The 21,455-nt window shown below is 43.7% G+C and overlaps 1 protein-coding gene across 4 annotated transcripts in view; it reads right to left on the reverse strand.

Moving 5' to 3' along the window:
* ANKRD44 (ankyrin repeat domain 44) overlaps positions 1–21,455 on the reverse strand; it is a 1,456,106-nt gene that overhangs the window by 1,078,476 nt on the left and 356,175 nt on the right. The window contains exon 1 of one of the 4 annotated variants that reach the window (XM_069615728.1): positions 20,356–20,534. The exons of 1 other annotated variant lie outside the window; for it this stretch is intronic. In XM_069615728.1, the coding sequence (XP_069471829.1) occupies positions 20,356–20,445 (90 nt within the window). In that variant the 5' untranslated portion in view covers positions 20,446–20,534. Of the gene's footprint in view, positions 1–20,355; positions 20,535–21,455 lie in introns of those variants that run through there. 2 more of the 4 variants (XM_069615729.1, XM_069615726.1) reach the window with 2 other exon arrangements.

Here is a 21,455-nt window from a genome sequence, read left to right on the forward strand (position 1 = left end):
CTGGTTAAAACACTGCGTCTCCCTTAGAGCATTCTCCAGAGGGCAATCCCAGACTCCCCTATGCAGGTGATCCTCCCTCACTCGTCCACCCCCAGGGGTTAGGATTCAAGAGCGTTGGCCCTTCCCTGACCACCTGAATAGAGGACTCTGTGGGTTTAAATGGGAGAATACCCTTAGGTTTCCAACAGCATTAATTACTCTCATAAGAGGCAAGGCCAACGTGATATGTGTTCTTACATGGGGAGGTTCAGGGCACAGCAAGTAAATGCATTCTTACTGTGACATTGCATGTTTTACTGGCACTGAAGGCAAAGTCAACATGAATAAACTTACACGGTGATGCAGGGATCGGCAAGCAATTTTTGCAGCAGCAACATGTTTTCTTATTGTGGCAGGCGAGTTTTACTGGCATTAAGGGCAAAGCCAACAAGACAATGTTCATACATGGTGATACTAGCAGGGCCAGCATGAACATGTTTTCTTAAGGTATCTTAACTGTGTACAATCTAGAGTTGCCTGGTACATTTGCGTGTCAGAACTCAGGAGCCAGGCGCAGCCCCCCTGTTTCTACGCTAAGTGAAATATTTAATATTTGATTATAACACATGCTTCCATCTTTCGCCTATTGTAGTACAAAGCATTTCCCTGCAGCAGCATGATCATCATATGCATGGTACATGCATGGTGGTCCAGGCATGCCCGGAGTGTGGTGTAGTCCGGGCTTTGCTGCCGAACGTGCGTTGGGGCCCTCAGCATGGCTCATAGGGGGCCCCCCACATTTTGTGTTACACCACTGCCTATAGTTGAGGTGTTAGCAAAGCGGTCATCCACTATGCGCTTAGGGCAAGGATCTGCAGCCTTTGGCTCCCCAGACGTTTTGAACTACAATTCCCATGATATCTGGCTATTCAATGTGCTGGTTAGGAATGATAGCAGTTGTCCAAAACATCTTGAGAGCCAAATATTGCCAACCTCTGGCCTTGTGAGAGGGGGTATTAACAAATCATAGAGTGGGGGCAGGCTTATATGCCACAACTGAAGTCCCTTTCTCCGGAAAGTGCCAAATCTCGAGGAGGGTCTAAACCATGGTTGCTGTTGAGCTCAAGTCCCAACCCACATTTTCAAAAGCCAAACTCCATGTTCTGGAATAGGCAGATTTCAAGATTTGCGCTGGCGGGATGAGGTGCGCCTGGGCAGTGTTTAACCCTTTGGACAGGTAGACCTAACCACCACCCTCGTTAAACCCATCCCGCTCACAGCCGGTTGACTGAAAAATAAGACATGTACATCGCTTGTGACCCCCTCCCCCCTTCGTCTATGATGTATAGCAAGTGTGAGACGTTATTCAAACAGACAGCCATTCAGACCACATCCTGATGACATCACAGAAGAGACGAGCCTGCAATCTACATAGCAAGTCAACGGGCTGCAGCCACATCAGGTCGATGATATCACAACTGATATCATGACATAGATGTGTTAAAACATGAAGCACATATGCATCCCTGCTTGAAGCTACACAGACATTTTAGTTTATTGCAGATAGACACAAGGATATGCTTATGACTTACATAGCTAGAGGACTAAAACACACATACATACTCCTTTTGGTGCGCACGAAACCGCAAGATGCATAAGAATGCATATGGACAGCTTGCTGAAGCTTAATCCAACTAACAGGCACAGCCATGCAAATAAAGATGGACGACACAGGTACACTGGAGAAAGGGAGAAGCTACGACAGTTTGAGACACAGAGAAAGCTGATAGACTGATCCAGCTGAAACTGACACAGCAGGTTTCTAGCACAGTTACTGTTCTTATAGCCAAGGGCACAGGGGCAAGGAACGTTCCCAGATAAGCAGAAACAATAGGGCACCTGCAAGAAGCCAAAGCAGAAACTCCTCAATTACAGAGAGAGGAGAGCCGTTTCGTAGTCCTTACACACGTGATTTAAACATGGCGGACAATGCCTAATCACTTGAGCTAGGTAGAGATTGCCGTTCCCACCAGACTGAACACAGGGAGATGCAAATATATCACAGGTTCAAAGACAAATGTTCTGTTTCCTTGCACAGGAGATCAGGAAGGTAATGTATTGGTAACATGCAGCACCTTCAGAGTCATTCCCTCTACTCTATGGCACACAATCTGCCACTTATGGACACACTTAGTAGTAGAGCGCTGCAACCTAATAATCCCTGCCTAAATGCACTCTACTTCGACTTTAAGGTGGCATTCGATATGATGTGCAGAGAGCGGCTGTGGCACTAACTGCAGAAATTAGGTTGCCCGGCAAGCATACAATATTACCTGAATTTTTTGTATAGCAATACCACAGTATCTCTTAAACTTGATACTCGAGGCACTAAGACTAAGCCCATAGAGCAAAATAGGGAAGTTAAACAGGGATGCGTAACAGCCCCTATCCTATATAATTTGTTTGCGGCTGATATCCCACAATCAATTCAGCTGGTCCATAACTGCCCTCCTAAAATTGGCAATGCACACTGTTCTGTGTTAGCATACGCAGACGATATAGTGATATTAGATCATACCTTTGGCGGTCTTCAGAGATCTGCAGAAGCACTCTGGCTGGCTTCTGGCACGAATGGTTTGCTTATCAATCGTGAAAAAACCTTGCTGATGGTCTACTCTGGCAGAAAGATAGCCCGGCCTCATATTTGTATTAGAAATCCTTAAAAATATTTGCGGGTGGAGATCGACATGAAGAGGGACTAGCTCTTATGGATTCAATTACGCATGGTCAAAGCAGCACAGTTAACTGCACCGATTCATTAATTCACGTGCAATAAGAGTGGATACTCCATTTGGGGTGCACACCAATTACATATACAGTGTATGGTCCCCATGGAAATTTATGGATTTGAGGCTTTAACTAGCATCAATTTGAAGTGGCTTCAAATCATTGAACGGAAGTTCTGGAGGAAGCTGCTGGGGCTCCCTCAATGTATTCCCATAGCTATTTTGAGGCTGGAGCTAGGTCTCCTCTCATTAAAATCACTGGTATTGAAAAAGAGGGCTGAATTATATGTTAAAATGTTAAACGCCCCAGTAAATCTGCTTTTGGACAGCATGGGGGAGGTTATTCGAAGAGAAAGAGGTGGCTCATTGTTTAAGAAAAGAATGGACACATTATTTGCAGATATTGGCTGGACTTCTAAATGGGGAAAGGACCATCTTAAAATGAAATATATTCTGGGAAAGCGTTTAGACAATTGGGATTGGCAGGGAAACTTTTCTCATCTAGAAAGTCTGAAAAGCTACAAGTTCATTCGGAATATATTGTATGCATTCAAGGGGTCACTAAAATACCTGAACTTGTGCTCTTCTGCCAATCTTAGGAGATGTATTCTTCTACTCAGAATTGACCATCTACCAGTGTTGGCTGTTAAATGGCAGATTCCCAAGGGTGAGCGTACATGAAGAATTTGTAAGAGCAAGACAGCCCGAGAATCTGCTAAACACATATTAACCGAATGCCATAGTATGGGAGCCACCTATATAAAGCATTATAGAAGGTTTGTTCACCATCTTGACTTCATTAAAGATTCTTTGTTTTGGTACCAATGTATTAACACACAAAATGCAAGTTTACATATGTCTCTCTATCGAGTTTGGGCTGTGGCAGAAAAAAGGTGGGCTCTTGGAGACATAGTCTTGCCGGTACTTGGTCCGCACAAATGAATGTAATCTAATGGACCCTAACTGTGATAGAAGTTGTTGCATCGGCAAGGGAATAGTATAAATAAAACAGATAAGTAAGACCTGTACGTCCTATTTGTTCAATTGGTTTAAAGATCTAATCATTACCTATTGATGGTTGCTATGAAATAATAAAGTCTGAATGCAGCTTAGACCGGCCCAGTCACCCGATGTTTCGGATTAATTCGTTGGGCCAGTAGCCCACAGGAGCAATAGGCTAAGTAAACCAAAGTAAATGGAGTGAGATGTAACTAACGTTGTCACAAGTTTAATTTAAGGTTGGGAAAAATATGTATGAATTTCATTATTGGTTGTTACTGGATTGTTAAGGAATTGTATTTGAATTGTGTATGTATTGTTTTGGATATTATTCTGTTTTAGATTTGTATTATTGTGACTCAATGAATTAGTTCTGTGAAATGTTTTTTCTTTAGAAAAACTGTATCACATTAAATGAAATAAAAGATATGGTTACCCAATGGGGGCACCAACACCTATAGAAAAGTTCACATAGCTTATCTTACTACCCTATCCCGTTGCACGTTAGGTTTTTGGGATGTAACTGCATTTTGTGACGTCAGTAACGTAAAACCAGCTGACAACTGCCTAGACACAGCATAAGCGTGGAAAAGGTTGAAAAGGTTATGCTGTTCATGCTGCAATCGCCGGCATTTGAATGCGTAATAAAGAGAGTTGAACTTTGTTTTATGGCTGGGTCTTCCGTTTTTGATGCAGGCGATTTCCAGGGCCCAGTTCCTCTTGCCTGTACATCGGGAGGCTGCTAGTAGTACCCCGACTGCTTTTATACCTTTGATTTCCCTTAGGGCGTGTATATATACACGCACCTTACTTTCATAGGAAGCATTGAAACCCCATGTAGTGTAAGTCGTTGCTCCTCTATTGCTGTTCACAGCCCAACACAAAATGTGAATGAAGCTGCCTTTCCAATAACCCATTTAAAAACGGACTGGTCTATACTAGTGTCTGCCGGTCAACAAAATATATTGTTGGGACTGCCTGCACAGTTTACAGAATTTCAGTACACACTTACTGGACCGTCCATCCCATTTTTAAACAACTACTGGCAAAGCTAATGGTTTTTGCTTTTCAGTAGGAATGAGATAGGAATTTACTGGGTACTGCCATAATGCAACTGCCCGGCCATACAATGGCAATAGTATTCAAGCACCACAAGCACTGTTTGCTGTGGCAAAGTTCTTTGTGGGGGCCGCCGCGTTCCAAAAGGATCCTATCCTGGATTTGCCTGAACTGTCTGCCGACTAGCTCGTGTTGCCGTGCTGTGACTCTGAGAGCAGAGGACGTCTACTCCGGTTGCACCACCTTGCCTGGACTTGAAACAAACAAAGGTGACTGTTGTGCACGTTGTGCATTAGTTTAAGAATTGTGCACGTTGCGCACGTTGCGCATTAGTTTAAGAATTGTGCATGTTGTGCTGTGCCTGGACCTTTATTCACCATTGTTTAGCAATTATCGAACATATTCCTGTCTCTTTTTAATTTTCTAAGGGCTTCCTTTGCGTGGGTACTCCACCCCCCCTGGGCGTGTTCATCGTTTGGGAGGAGCATAAAGACTCCGGCACCTGCGCACCCGCGCCGCGCACCGATCAAGCACCACAAGCACTGTTTGCTGTTCGCGGCGCGGGGTGCGCTGCTGTCGGTGGGTTGCTCTCGTACGTTACTTGAGGAAACTACTGATGGGGGTTGAATGAGGCTTCTGATTGTCTATTACTTTACATTGGCCTCACCTTTTGAGAATTCCTTGCGATTAATCCCAAGCTTTTGGATTTATATTTGCTCGTGGAGAGGAGGGACGCCGGGCTCAGCAGAGGCTGATAAGGGTAGTTGCTTGATTGCACAGGAGGGCGGAGGGCGAACAGATGTATACGCTTTATTAATACAGCGAAAAGACTGCACAAATTTAGTGTCTCCCTCTGGCTCCTAAACTCCAACACAGGACGCTACATCTTTCCTGTCTAATATGCTAAAAGTTTGGTGTTTAAGAATCCCAGATTGTAAGTCTGCGGACAGGTCCGGGGGTAGTTAAAATCTAGAAATCTTCTTTCTCTCCATATACTTTTCAGTATTAGGTAAGATCTGAAAGCTTATTGTCACCCCCTATTTTCACTGGTCTGAGTCTTGGAGACATTTAATCGCACAGACGTCAAATACAGTCCTTCCACCCAGATACATAAACCCTAAATAAATATCTACATTTTGTCTTTCCTATTAACTCTGGGATGTCTAGGCGTCGAAATAGCGTCAAGTAGGTTTACTCTAGAGGGGCTGCATCTGGCCCTTCTACGAGGAGCTCTACCGTACAGGGAACTAGACTGTACGATGATATTCTGTCAGCCCCTTTAATATTTACACCAGTAAAAAATACATTAAGAATGGCCATGAATATGCCGTTACCGCTGTCCCCTCCTGAGCCAAGTGATTCAATGCTATTGGATTCGGAAGCAATTACACATTCGTCTATTCTTTCCATAAAAGGCCCTACTCAGGCCCTAGAAGACGATATTACAGTTCCTCCCCCGATAGATGTTGAGACCAGGGAGGAGGTTGTGACAGTGCCAGAATCCTCTTTTCTTGATACTCCTCCTGATTTCTTCTCAGCTGCCGCAGATCTGAGAGATCTTACTCAGCACACACTCGAATCTTCAAATCCTTTTAATGAATTGAACCTGGGTAATACATCAGAGACTGGTGCGCTCCTCCGGGACATATTGCAAGAACTTAAAGTCCATTCCACTGGATTTATGGAAAACCGCATACTAACGGGTAGACAAATCGCTCAGACGAACAGATTTATTGAAGCACTAGAACTTTTGCCCACAAAAATCATTACCAAAATGATGGCTAACGGCCTACTTGCCAGTAGGGATGAGCCGGATAACCCTGCCTTAAAAAATATGCTTGCCCCACTATTGAATTCCGGGGCTCCGAAAGCTTCTGCTGTACTATCTATACCCATGAATAAAAATCCTACTATGATAGAAGAGGGGAGCGGACAAATAAAACAAGTCAACAAAAACAAAAATAAAAGTTATCAGAACAACAAAAATAACCGGAAGAAGGGACATGCGTCCTTCTTTAATAAAAGAAGCAAAATTGCCAAAAACTCTTGGAAAAACCTAATAACAGAAGAACCGGCCGGGACTTCTGACCAAGAGGTTGATAGAGAGGAACTCCCCTACAATCATCAGGATGGAGAGTATAGTCAGTCACGCGAAGAACTCTCTGACCGATGCAATGACACACAAGAGTCTAACCTCAACATTAGTCATGGGACCCAGTAAGATGAAGGAAGATGAAAGAACTAAAACTAAAGTCACTAAACCTCAAAAAGGACATATGAACTCTTCACAAAACCCAAAATTAAAAAACCAGACCATATTTTTACTTCTTTGAACCCGCTGGCAAATGAGTTCTCAACAAATATAACACCGCAGGTGGCTCAAATTCTAGAATCAAGCGATTCAGCAATCTCCGTTCCTCCTATCCAAGAAAACTGTGCAGAGGGTCTGTCTATGCAGATTGCCACTGGAACCAGCCCTCATGAGATACCTGCCCTGAGCGGTACTGAGATAAAATCCCTTATTAATGCGGCTGTAGAAGCGGCATTAAAGGAGAGACATTCTCAAGGGCCTTTGGCATTAAACCCCTCCTCTGGTATGGCTAAGCCACTGACATTGGGGCCCAAAATTACTCTGGGCCCATTGGCCCCTCAAATCCAAAAGATGACTAAAGAAACTGGAGTAATGAACCCATCTTTCGCTCCTTCCTTGACCGAAATGGAGGTTAAATTGCTTAAAAGTACTGCAATTGCTGACGTATTGAAGGCTAAAACCTTACAGGAAGTACAGGCTCCTAATGTTATGGCCGGTACTGTCAAATCACCACAGCCCAAAAAGCAGCATGTGATTAGGGAAGGGTCTCCCACCTCGAAGGTTGTGGAATCTACTACATCCATCCCAATAGAATCATTCCCTACAACCCCAAAGCCGCCACTCTGTATCCCTTCCAGATCACCTCGAATACAAAGGGAGGCCGTGGAAGGGAGGGTGCCTAAAAATTACATGTATGCAGAACTCAAACATATACCTTGGTGAACCCCATGCTTCTTAGATTTTCCAAGTATTCTAATTTTCCCTCTCTTTGAGTGTGGCTTTCAGCCTCCTATGAACAGAAATAGAACTCTGCAGCTTCTCAATGATATTCTCAATTTAGCAAATCTGACCTCTGCAGACATCAAAAGGATGGATTTTATACATCCCTACTGTTGTGGCTACGTTAGAATTATATTCTACTCTAATTTGGTCTATCGGAACGTCCTCTTGGAATTAGATTAATTTAACAAGAGGGGATTCGATATTCTAAATTTCGGAGATGGAAGCATGCAATCGGAATTACCTACATTCGCCCAAGTACAAAGATCTGGAGGCTTGGGTGATCTGGAGCAACAAAAAAAAAAGAAGAGTAGGAGATCCTGCAGGAGCACGACTCAAGCTGGTGATGGCTAGCCTCGAGCCTGAGAGACTCCATTGCCCGATTGCAAAACCAAAAACAGTAACATTAGCAGTAAGTAACCATGTATCTATCCTTTCCTGGAACTCAAGAGGGAACTCTCATCTGTCGTCCTGTGTGGAATTATGTAATCTTTTGAGAACAAAAAATATTATTTGCATACAAGAAACATGGATGACTTCGCCCGCTCAGATAGATGGTTTTGAATGCCATCACCTTCTTGCCTCCCAAGGGAGTCTAGGCCGCCCCAAGGGGGGGGCTTCTATTGGCAATAAAGCTGGGCCTGGGCATCACTATTGTTGAAACTTTCACGATTTCCCCTGTGGGATTGGGTGCGATCCTAAAGCTCGAAAATTTTAATCATATACTTATCTGGAACATATATTGGTCACCAGGAATAAATATCTTTGAAACAACCTCAAAAATGGAAGAAATAACGGAGAAATACCTCTATATCTATCCAGGTATCCAAATTGTAATAATGGGGGACTTGAATACTAACCTATTATCAGAGACAAATGAAATAGTCCCCACTCTGAACCTAACGCTTTTGCTTACATTGGGGGACCAAGGGGAAACTCTGAATCTTCATTTGAAAAATTCCATGTACAAAAAAGGAGATCGATTAGGCTGGTCAACACTATTTAAAAATTGGGGCCTGAAATCGGCTCCCCTAATTCTGAACTCTGATGTCCCATACACTACATGGACATCAGGGACAACGTCTTCATCTATTGACTACATATATGTTTCCGCTGACGTTTTTAATTTGATTGAAAGCTTTGGACTAACCCCCTCCCTTAAAAGTGACCACAAGATGCTGGAATTGAATCTTTGCATCTTTACAAGAAATCCTAAACCCCAGGAGAAGCTTCAGGATTTTCTTATAAACAACAGGAGTAATAGGATTTGTTGGCACCCTGGAAATGTTTCAAAATGTAATAACCTATTCTGTAAAGAACACACAGACTCTACTTATGAGGAAAAAAAGGTTAGGTTCACACATGATAATTTTGGCCCATATATAAAAACATTAATTGAGAATTCTACAAAAAAGAAGGGAAACCATCCATTTAAACAACATCTACCTAAATATGATTCTACTGTTTATTTAGCAAAAATTGCATTGCGCCACGCTCTAAGACAAGCACATCGGCTGAATTTAGATGATGATACCAAAAGAAGGGGGATTAAAGGTATCAAGCAGATTTATAAGAACTGGATCAAATCACACAAACATAAATTACTTCAAGAAGATAATGAGGAAATGTTGATTTCACTGAAAAATAATTCCACCAAGCACTTTTGGCAACTCATTAACAAATCCTCTAAATCTTCTCGAACTATTAATCTGAACCCAATTAATGAGCTTACATGGAAAAATCACTTTGAGAATTTATATGATGGTACACAGGACGCAGGCTCCCCGAGATACAACTTTAAGACCACACCATGGCCTGGTAATTTCTCAATTAGTATGATAAGAGAGAGGATAATAAGATCTAGTTCCTCCCGTGCTGCAGGCCCTAATGGACTATCAAACATCTTGTTCAAGGGAAACCCAGACATCTGGTCTAAATCACTTTTTCTACTCTTTGATGATATAAGCCGTACTAGATGTATTCCATCATCATGGAATATGTGCTACATAATACCGGTCTACAAAAAGGGAGATAGATCCATGCCATCCAATTACCGCCCAATATCTCTCCTTGATTCAGACTCTAAAATGTATGCAAGTCTTCTTTTACAAAGAATAGAAGCTTGGGCTACAACTGAAAAAAAATATTCTTTCGCACAATTTGGTTATAGAAACGGGATCGGAACATTGGCAGGCGGACTGACAATCTCACTCCTGCAAGAACTGGGATGGCAAAAAGGGGCGAGTCCGGTATATCTGGCAAGTATGGATTTATCTCTTGCGTTTGACCTGGTTAATAGAACGATCTTATGGAAGAAGTTGTCACGTATGCAGTTACCCTGTGAATTATTAACCATCTTGATTCACCTTCATGAAGGATCAACCATACAGATTAGGTTAAACAACGAAGGCCTCCTTTCAATGCCTATTAAGACCTCAAATGGCCTCCGCCAAGGGTGCATTTTTGCCCCGACTTTGTATAACCTATATACTTCTGACATAGGTCAGGTGCTATGTCCTGCTGCCTTTATACAACCAATGATGGAAGGCAAGAAAATGTGCTGATGTTCATATGCGGACGATTTCCTTCTATTCGATAGGTCCCCGATAGGACTTCAGCGCCTACTAACAGCATTTGGGAAATATATAGAAATGAATACCTTGGTAGTGAATCCTTTAAAATCGATAATCCTGTGCTTAACATGAAAAAGTAGACAACTCTTGAAAAACTGGAGCATGGGAGTGCACAAGTTACCTATCAGAAGCTCAATGATTTATCTGGGTTTTCTGGTTAATGCAAAAAGAAACTATCTATTTTTACACACTTCCTAACTAAGGTCAAAGCATGTGCCACTCAATTGCGGGGGGTTGATCTAAAATTCGGAAATTTTTCGTTTAATCCATGTCTGAGATTCTACAAGTGTAAAGCAACCCCTAAGATCCTGTATGGCAGTGAAACCCTACTTATAATGTGCCAACTTGACATAAACAGGCGACAGACTTGAGATGGTTATCCTTAGGAAAATGATGGTCTGCCTGCCCAATACTGTCCCTATACATGAAATTCGGTATGAATTAGGCCTACAGTCATTTAAGAGCATAGTGCAATGGAAATGTATATCTGTTTCGCCGCCGCTTAATACAAAATCAAAATAATCTGTACTATGAGTCGTCTGGTAAATTGAAACAAGGGAATCCGAAGTCTGTTTTTTGACCAACCTAATGAATCCATCTCTAACCTTATTAAGTAGTGTTGGAGCCCTAATATCAACATTAGTAACCAATCCAAGAAAAGTAAAACAACTCTTACAAAATGCAGACTGGGCAGCCACTATTAGCAAACTTTCCTCATACAGACTGTATGCACATATGATATCATACTACAAATATTTAGGAAACATTGAACCTTACTTGTGCATCTTTCCAAATAGAGGCTACCGAAACATCTATATGAGATTCACATTTAATGTTTTACTCACTGGGGAAATCATCTCGGCAAGAACTAAAGGGCCAGATGTATTGATTTTGTGTAGGTACTGTAATTCGCAAGATGTAAAAGAAACCCTAAGACATCTGTTATTGGATTGTCCTAAATTGTTAGAAAAAAGACTACTTTATTTTGCAAACTTTGTATTAGATGTAACTAAAGTAATCCCAAATCAAGTGTGGAAACACATGTTATTTGACAAGAAAGTTTCCCTGCAGTTAGCAATTGTACGGTTTTTGAAACTGGAATGTGGTCTGTCATGAATAATGTAAAATATTGCAGGGAAATTTTATCTCAGACATGCAATGGAATTGTATTTTGTTTCAAAATGGAGTTAAGTATGTCTTTTTCTTTTAAAATTTGTATCTGTTATTTTATCTTTTTTTACTTGTTCTATTTATCTTAAATTGTGTTTTGTAAAGGTTTTGTTTAAAAAACCAAATACAAATAAAGATTATTATATTATTACAATGGCAATAGTAGGAAAATGGGTGACTACCGGGGCATATGATGGCAATGCCTGGCAAATGTCTATCTAGTATGCCTACAGAAGCCAAAACTGCTGGCTTGTCAACGCATGTTTTTAACAGGACTTCAGTGTAAAGGAACATATATAAACTAAGTGGCTGAAGGTGTACTTGATTAAAGTATTGCACCAGTGGCACATGAGCAGCTGCAATGAAGCCATTAACAACACCCACAAGTTGTGTGTTCCGTACACACTCTCTTGCTCCTACCTGTACTCCTATGCATGGGTTTTATTCTCAAAGTAGCGTGTAAGAGCTACTTACTAACCAAAACTGAAAATGCGGTCTGCGAGCACAGCGGCTGTGCTCTTGAACAGAGCACTACGCGCACAGAGTGTGGATTCAGCGCCTGCTCTGATGCAGTCTGCAGGTGGTGTACACTGCCCTAAAACCGTCAATGCAGCAGGGTTGTGCCATATTTTCATTTGGGAGGGGTCTAGCGCCCCCAGAAGGTGAATGCAATCTGTAAATGCTCCCCTCCATAGGGCTCACCCGGAGGGTGCCTGGGTACCCACTTGCCCTCACTCTTTGGGGAGTGGTCTGCATGGCGAGCATGCAGAGCTCGATACCCAAGTCTGATTGCCTGTGATGTTTTAAACTAGTCCTATGCTAGTAATTGGATAGTCACCCATTTCTATCAACTATTGGCATGCAACTTAATGCTCTTCTGATTTCCATGCTTGCAGAGACTGCAGTCTTCTGAAGAGCTTTCCACCCCACAGGGCTTCGAAGCCATAACAATGGAAGTAGGCGCAATACACATAAACGTAACATGCCCATGCTTTGTCAATATGCATACGTGTACAGGCAATAGGGATTCCCTCGCGTGAATGGGGAAAAGGGCCTTTTGCGATCCTTTTCTACACAGTTGCGAAGCAACCTTTTGAAGTTACAATGGGCACTTTGTGACGTCTTCTCTAACTTCATAGTGTGACCACCGGCAGTGGAAATGGTACAAAGCGTGCATCGCACAGGGGACATGCCTAACATAATTCAGTCATCGGCGTTTGAAACACTTCCCTTTAAACTCCCACTGACTTTGTCGGAGACAGAAAAGAGCAAAGGCCTCCTCTGGTTCCACTGGTTTCTGGCAATCGGGTGCAGACGCTTTAAAGCATTTCAACGGACCTCAGAAGCCCTGCACTGGGCATCTAAGGGCTTCGTTTCTTCCCATTTAAAAATGTGCTGGCAGCGCCAGTCCTGCAGGTACACGGCAGGCCAAGCTGCATTCGACAGCAGCTGGTTTCCAATGCATTTTGAGTTATGGTGTGGGCCATCTCGGCTCCTGCGAATAATCTTCATGCAGGTCTTTGTATTTGCAAATACTCCTCCAACATGCCTCCCTGTGCCGCGCTGCGCACCGCCTAAAGTGCTGCCCCGTCACTGGGTTTGCATCTCTCCACGGTAACAGGCAAAGCGGGGCTGGGAGTCTGACTTATGTTGGTGTCACAGTAAACGTCACTGCAGCGAGAGTGTAGGGTAGTCGATATACACCGTCTGGATATTACCTGAAAGCTAGCCTCTCCGTGTCATGTGATTTGCCAGGCGACAACTCAGAGCCCTCTCATTTCTGCCACACTCGCTTAAGAGTGAAGTAAACGGTCCTATGGTGCATCTCCTCACGACTCTTTCGTCTTTCTATGTCCATTTCCCTGTGGGGTCCTTCACCCCGCCGCCGCTTTTGTCTTTACACCTCCCCTGGCTTCCCATTCCCGTCCCCTGTGTGTGGAGGAGACCCAGCAGGGGAGAGGCCTACAGTTCCTTTCTCCTCCTCCACCCATCTTTGTTGCTCTACCCTCAAGTGGTGAGGGGACACCCCTGCAACAATAGTGACAACCCTGCCCATCTATGTACATTTACCAGACACACTGTCTCACCTGGCGCCAGCGCTGGTCTTTGGGCCGGATGTTCCCGGATCCGGCAAAAAAATGTCTCTCCGGGTCTCGGATCCGGGAAAACTATTTGTACCCATTAATGGCACAGACCTACTTTTGCTCTGAGACCATATTCGAACTCGGGGCATCAGGACCAAAGTCGAGTGACTTACCCACTAGACTACTGAAACATCTGGTTAGAAAACGTGAATATTCCGGATAGGACTGTACTCTGCAGAAAATATTCAAGCACAGCTTCGTAAAGATGTGCACCTTTTGCTTGCATCATTTCAGGAAACGCTCCTACTATCTTTAATAGTGTATTAATCTCCTGGAATGTAAAATGTTTATTTATGGGCAGGGCACTGAGACAAATCTGAGCGCTCCCTCCCCCAACTTACAACTGCCGTCCTCCTAACCTCCCCATCCCCATGCCCATGCCCCCGCCGCCCGTGGCTAGTGGGATCACACAGTTAAAAATGTCATTTTCCAGCACTGGGGTTGGTGCATGGCCGGATCTATGTGATCACTGTGCATGTTTGTCCTGTGCATCAACAAAAGGTTTTGTTTTACCCATAATATATATATATATATATATATATATATATATATATATATATATAGGGAGGCCCCCCCACATCTCCTCCATACACCCACACATGTATTAACTTTACCCCCCCCACCCCTCCACATATGTATGCAGTGAAGTTGGGATGTGAAAATTCAGCATTTTGGGGTGCATAGTGATGGGGTTATATACACATAACTGGCCTCTGTTCCCAAATGACACTCCACATGTTTCACTTCCATTCTCCTTCCCATCGGGTCGACTTCTGAGCTAGTACCGGCCAACACAGTGCACACGTTTGCCGTCCCTCGCACCCGTCTCCCTGCCATGCCCATCATTCTGCCACCCATCAGCTCTGAGCTCTGCATCAAATGGCGTGTGGCGAAAGTGCCACACTGAAATTCACTAAAAGTGCCACTTGGGCAAATGCCATGCAGCAAAGCCGGACTATACAAAATAAAAACTGCGTGATATACCTCAACACATTTGCCGCAGGGATGTGTATTGGCGCCCAGCCTCTTCAATCTCTATCTGTCTGACTTGAATATGTACTTGGAATCGGTGGCTTTTGATCCACCAATAATTGGGAACTTAGTTGCGAGTGGGATGCCATATGCAGATGTCGTCATCCTGCTGGATACAACGCAGATAGGGCTTCAGCATCTGATCAACCACGTTATGAGATATGCACACGCACACGACTAGACCGTAAATTGCAGGAAAACTAACATCATTTGTGTGTCCAAGAACTATAATGATAATGAAAACGCGTTTACTTGCTCACTTGATAATGTCATAATCGCCCCAACGACAAATTAAATATCAAGGGCTGGATATAGATATGGTAGAACCAAAAAAGTGATGGGTGGAAGGTTTTGAATTAATCTGAACCAGTAGTATTGCTCTGGGCAACCTTCCATGCCACTGTTTTTAGCCCATCTGCACCACTGCTAAAGGGGTCCAGCCATATGAAAATCAGCAAGGTACTGCCAGCAATGGGAGCAGCCCAGACCGAACTGTGTGGGGATGCTTGTGGTCTCGTGCAGAAGGGATGTGACACAGCAGTTCGGGATGGACTACCCCTTTTGGGGTGGGACCAAGACTGATTTGCATATGGGTATTCCCCTTTGTTAATGGATTGGCAGGCTGAAAAATGATGGTCTGGAGGGTTGCTCAGAGCTGGGCCCGTGGTTATGATTAATTCAAAACCTTCTAGCCAACACCTTTTTATTTTAGTGGCTATAGATATGTACCCCCAACAGGCAAGCACTGGCCACACAAAACGCTGTGAAGATTAAAAGGATCAATAATCAATATTGCAGTTTCAGAATTTCTCCACTAATTGAGTATTATAAACTCGAAGTAGCCCCAGCGCTACTGTACGGGCAGGAGGTGAACCCTCTCAGCAGAGAGCTAGACCGAGACCTAACAGAGTCAATAATTTGGACGAAAGCTCTCGGTCCACCACTTTGAATGCCCTTATCAGTGCTGCAATTTGAACTGCTCTTGGTCTCCGTTTAAGGCTGGTTTTATTGGAAGAGCCTGTCAATTTAAAGAAAGATTGCAGATACCCCATTGGCTCGCCCCTTGTTGACTTACAAATTGATGCCATAGCAATGAAAAACGTGCATCCTGTTGGTCGAATCTGCTTATTTGCGGAATCTATTCTGGCTGATTATAATTTACATTCAGAAATCTTAGTGACAAATCCGACCAAGCTTAACAAAAAGTATTATTTGAGTTGGACTGGATGAAAACAATCGCCAAAATGAGATTTTATGCCTTGTATAATATGTTCACTGCTTGGGATAAACCTATGGGGTCTTTCCCCAAGTACTTGGTCAAATTTCCAAATCCATACCTGCGACTCAAATTGAAGGTTATTTTGACTGGATAAGTTGCTTTCATTCAGTCCAATAAGGCTGCCACCTTTAAGTAATGCTCCTTGTGTAAAGAACAAACCACTATCCAGTCTCGAGAGCATATAGCACTGGCGTTGCTCGCACCTCATAATGCAGGGTTTGAGCTGCTAAGGTAAGTGAGCAGCCACGAGACATCTCGGACGATGGCCGTGCTTTAACTTTAGGTACACAGGATTGATTTTAATTAAGGAAATAATAGCTTTCAAAACACATTATTGGGATCTGGGATATATTGTTTACAGGATCCAAGATTTTCTTTTTTTGATCGTGGATATGTTGTTCGCTGTTGTAAACCGTTTTGGTCGAAAAGGTCGACTAAAAAAGCTGAATGCGCATTTGGTACGCAGTCAGCATGCTAAAACAAACTGAAGCACAGAATACCTAACAAAGTGAGCGAGGGTTGCAGAGGTGTCCCAGGCTCCCCTAGTTCGGTATTATGGGCTGCAGGGGTGTCCCCCTCATACATTGAATGCACAGCGGGGGACAAACAACCAAAATCCCAAAAGCTTGAGTTACAAAATGCGAACAAGTGGGCTTTGCAATTTTGTAACTCAAGCTTTTGGGATTCGGTTTTTCAACGTAGGGCCTTTAAAACGTCTTGTTCGTTGAGTTGAGAGTTTTAAAGATTTTAGGATATTCATGTGATGAGGCTACTTTCTGTTATATAAGGATAACGTGATTAAGCCAAATCATAATAAAATATATACATGTATATATATATATATATATATATATATATATATATATATATATATACACACACACACACACACATTTGCCGGCATCTAGAGAACTTCATCAATGCTTTATTACCATAAAGATCACAGCGCGCTTCCAAAAAAATAAAAAAATACTAAAAAAAAGCCACTGGTTTTCATTGCCTGCATACACTGCTGCATGCCAAACTAGCCTATGGTACTTATCTTGTGAGATCAAAGACACGGCACTATGAATCATGGCACTTTAATCCGGCTAGACAAACACAATAGGGAGACTGGAATGCTGAGGATGTTGAAGTATCACAACACATGGCCATCGAGAATATGTGTTACGTATCGCAGAAACAGGTTTCTGTCTTTTGTAATCATAAGCATCCTTCACGCTGGAGCCAAGATTATGCAGAGACCCACTGTCCGCTTTGGAGCTTTATCGCATGCATAAAATACCTACTACATGCATACAATTTTACTAGCTGATAACATTTCTGAAGGGTTGAACCGCGCAGTATTTATCTTTTAAGAAGGCCACCAGAACTGCCTTCCACTGCCTACCGTATTGCAAAAGATATGCAATGATACTGCAATCTTCTTTATTTCCAAGGTCAGTAAAAATTAAAGATGTGAGGTGCATCCACATCTCCGGATTTAGACTGGACTATACCTGAAAGGGTGGAGTCAGCCTTCGCCATACTTGCAGAAAATTGCAAACCACTTAACGTAGATGAAATGACCCAGGTCTGCCTATGGCTAAAGCTTCAGGTTTTCAATTGTATATTGGCTCAAGTAACTTTCTTAAGACAATCGGCCCTTTGCTTTCCTCAGCTCTATTCTCTCCCTTTAACCTTAATCTTTTCAAGAAGGGACACATTCCGTCTAGCTTGAAAATGCTGCAGTTCTATCTACATTTGACCCAGAGGTTCCAGCCAATTTGACACCCATCTCCAGGCTCAGTTTCTGGCGGAAGGTCATGGAATCCATCACCACATCTCAAATGCAAATCTACAGAGCAGAGCAGGTGTTAATTGACCCAGTCAGGACGCTTTTAGACCAGGACAGGGACAGAACCGATTTTGAAGGATGCTTGATGGTCGCTCAGGCTACACTGACATTTTTGGATTTATTGCTAGTCTTCTACACTGTCACTCACTCAATCTCCTTGGGCAATCTTCATTGCATGGAGTTCCAAGGCCTCGTCCTTAAATGGCTGCACTCCATCCTGACAAACTGTTCTCAAATGAACGAACTGAGGTTCCAGAAGGTTCAGCATTGTTGTCCTCCCTGTTCAACCTCCATCTTCAGAACTGAAATACAGCATGTTATGGGAAACCTTTTCTAAACATCTGCAAGAACCTACTCCAATTCTTCTACAACTGGCGAGGGAACTAAGAGGCCATTCAATCGCATTTCACATGTTGCATGTCGGTAGGCAGTGACCAGATAGATACAAACTGGATTAAATTCAGTGGGGCCAAGACCCTGCCCTGTTGGGCGACCTCAATTGGCTGGAGCTCAGATCTCTGGCCTATGGCCCTGTGGTCATGTCCTCAGCCGGTGTCCTAACCCAGGAACATAGGGCTTTTATTTGACAATGAGCTAAATCTATTCCCACAATTCAGTGAAGTTAGGCAATCATGGCTTGCTAGTTAATAGTAATTGTAATTGGTTATTTATAACGCGCTTAATACCCAGTTTTCTAAGCGCGGACCCGGGGATCGAACCTGTGTTGCTCCGCGTGGTCTTGCTTCCAAGGCGAGCGCATTGCTCCTGAGTTATCCTCCAAAGAGAAGTTGGACTCCTTCTCCTTCACAAGCCATGTCACTCCGGTTTATAGCTTTCTCTTCTCATGTGTGGAGTATTGAAATGGCGCTTATGAGAATTTACCACAATGTTCTATAGACCAAACAGAATGCTACTGCATGGGTGTTACTTATGCCAGCTGCACTGGATGCAAGTGCGAAAAAGAGGTTTTAAGATCTTATGCTACACAAATCTCTGATGGTAAAAATCTAACTTTTCTGTACTTATTTATCGGCTTATTTGCCTTTTTCAATCTACCAGCAATCACCTTTTAAAATGATCCTAAATTCCAAGTGCTACAGTGGTGAAGTTGTCCTTCTTCCCCAGTTGGTTCCATCTATTTGCAACACTCCATAAGGGTCCCTGCACCAAATCAAAGGGCTTTGAAATCTTTTTTCCGAAAGCAGTCAGTGTGTAGATCGGAGGATCTCGCTTAGGCCTCTGGAAGTGCCTGCTCCTGAATTGGTGCGCGTGCCCCATCTACAAGATTCATTTCACATGCATTCATCAAGGCAACCCGTGGACATTGCTTGGCCCTGGCCCACTCCCGCCCGAAAGAGAGGAACTTCATGAAAAAAGAGACAGTCACACTTACTAGTTTTCAATTGCCATAACTCCCCTCAGAGGTCTGTCCAGCTCCACGCAAGCTCCCATGTCAAACCCTCAACTTTCTCCTGAACAAGATTTTACCACCAAAGGGGCAACCCCCCCTTAATAAATATTAGGTTATCCAAATGCTTGCGTATTAATCTTATCCTGGTTCTAGAATGTAGACCACTTGCAGAGGGTTCCATTCTGCTGGGGGAGGGGAGTGGGGGTGGAGGAAATTCGCGGTCATGTAGTTCCTGTTTCATCTGGTGAAAGGCACGGAACACAGACCTGAAATATCATGTGGCTTCTAGACGTCTACCATTGTAATCCACTGTAGGCGCACTTATTTCCCATGTATGTACCGTTCGCATTTTATATTTGTTTGAATGTCCTCTTTCTGGGACTCACATTCTTTAATCTCTTGGAGCTGCTGTGGATTTTCATAGTGTTTGCAGGGAACTCCCTCCCGGGCCCCTATCACTTTATTGTGAGACCTATTGGCGCCAAGACTCTGGGCCTCTCTGCAGTGGAATTGTGGGCATCGCTCATAGAATTCTTGCTGCTCTTTCCTCCTTCTGCCAGGCGGCCTGTGAGTAGATCACACGATGCAGCTATGCAACTTAATAGCTTCAAGCCAATGAGCTTTTAGGAGACCTGGCCAGCAAGAGTGGCTCTTGGGGGCAACCACATTCCCAAGCTCTTTCCCCATTGGCTTAAAAGAAGATACCTAGGCTTAGCGACAACGCTGGTGACTATGCAGGGAAGGATGACTATGCAGGGAAGAGATGGCCTTGTAAAGCCCCACATTTTAATTTCTATGAGAGTCGCCTTTCCAAAGAGCGCTATGGCCCTTGCCTAGGGCGGGAAGTACAATGGTGTGAAAACGAGATGAATTCTCACCAGGAAACGCCATTGGCTTCTCTGCATTTTAAGGCCCCTTTTTGGAGTTGCACTCACCTGCCTGCGGGCTCTCCGCCGTGCGTGCTTTCGCCAGGACTTCCTCAGCATAGTTATCAATGCTCTAGTGATTGTGTTCTTGCACTTCATGGCTGATAGAAGGTCCTGCACAAGGGCCTACCTGAGAGAGAGAGACCCTTCAGAGAAGCGGATAGGACGTTACAATGGTTGAAAAGCGTCCAGAGCAGCAGGCGATGTCACAGATAACCCCGCTATGGCAACCAATGACATCACAGAGGGGAATGCCTGTAAGGGGACATGGGATAGATGGAACCTGTGGTAGGAGATGGTTATTATTTTGCTGCCCCTACCTGTGCCTTTTCACCGCTTGACTTTTTTTCAATATTACCGATGAAGCAGTGGCTGGTTTGCTTGTGTTGGAATGTAGATTGAGGAACCGCTAGTGGAGATGACCAGATGTTGTGTAATTTAGCTTTGCAGGCGGAACTCCATCTGCGGTTGGGCAGACATGAGCGTGCAATGAGTTCACACACGACCCAATCAGCAACTCGCGCCAGCCTCCTCTTCTTCACACCTTCTCGGAAACAAACCAACTAAATACACAGTTATGCCAAAGCTCGAGAGAAGCAATCTAGGTCGCACCCATTTCTCACGGGTCTTTATCCCCCCCACCCCCTTAAAACTGTTTTAGGCAATTATTTGCAGTAAAGCTTGCTCACGTCATTTGAAGTCTCCCATTTGTTATAAAATAGAAGCTAAACGACGCAACAACAGTAAGTGTTTTTATACAGAGCTGCCTGCCGCTTTCTCCCAGCTTCTAAGCGCTGTGCTAACGTGTGTTATTACCCCTATGTGGTCCTCCATTATCGAGCATGGGTGGATGAACGATTATGTCAACCCTGCCCGGACACAAACTTTACAAGTGCCGGCTGCCCTCATGTCAGAAACCAGTGTTTTCTTTGCTCGTGAGCCTGATGCCCCGAAGACAGAGAGATACTTTTTACTTCCTGTAGAAGGATATAGTGAAAGGACCTCAGGATATTGGAGCATCCATACGGAAGGAATTAAAAAGCCAAGAGAAAGGGAACCCAGGGGCGTGGAAAAGTCCCATAAGCGAACTGAACGTACCCTTGAAAGAT

Source organism: Ambystoma mexicanum, chromosome 9, assembly GCF_040938575.1.
Source record: "Ambystoma mexicanum isolate Mex_15411 chromosome 9, UKY_AmexF1_1, whole genome shotgun sequence".
Classification (NCBI taxonomy): Eukaryota; Metazoa; Chordata; class Amphibia; order Caudata; family Ambystomatidae; genus Ambystoma; species Ambystoma mexicanum.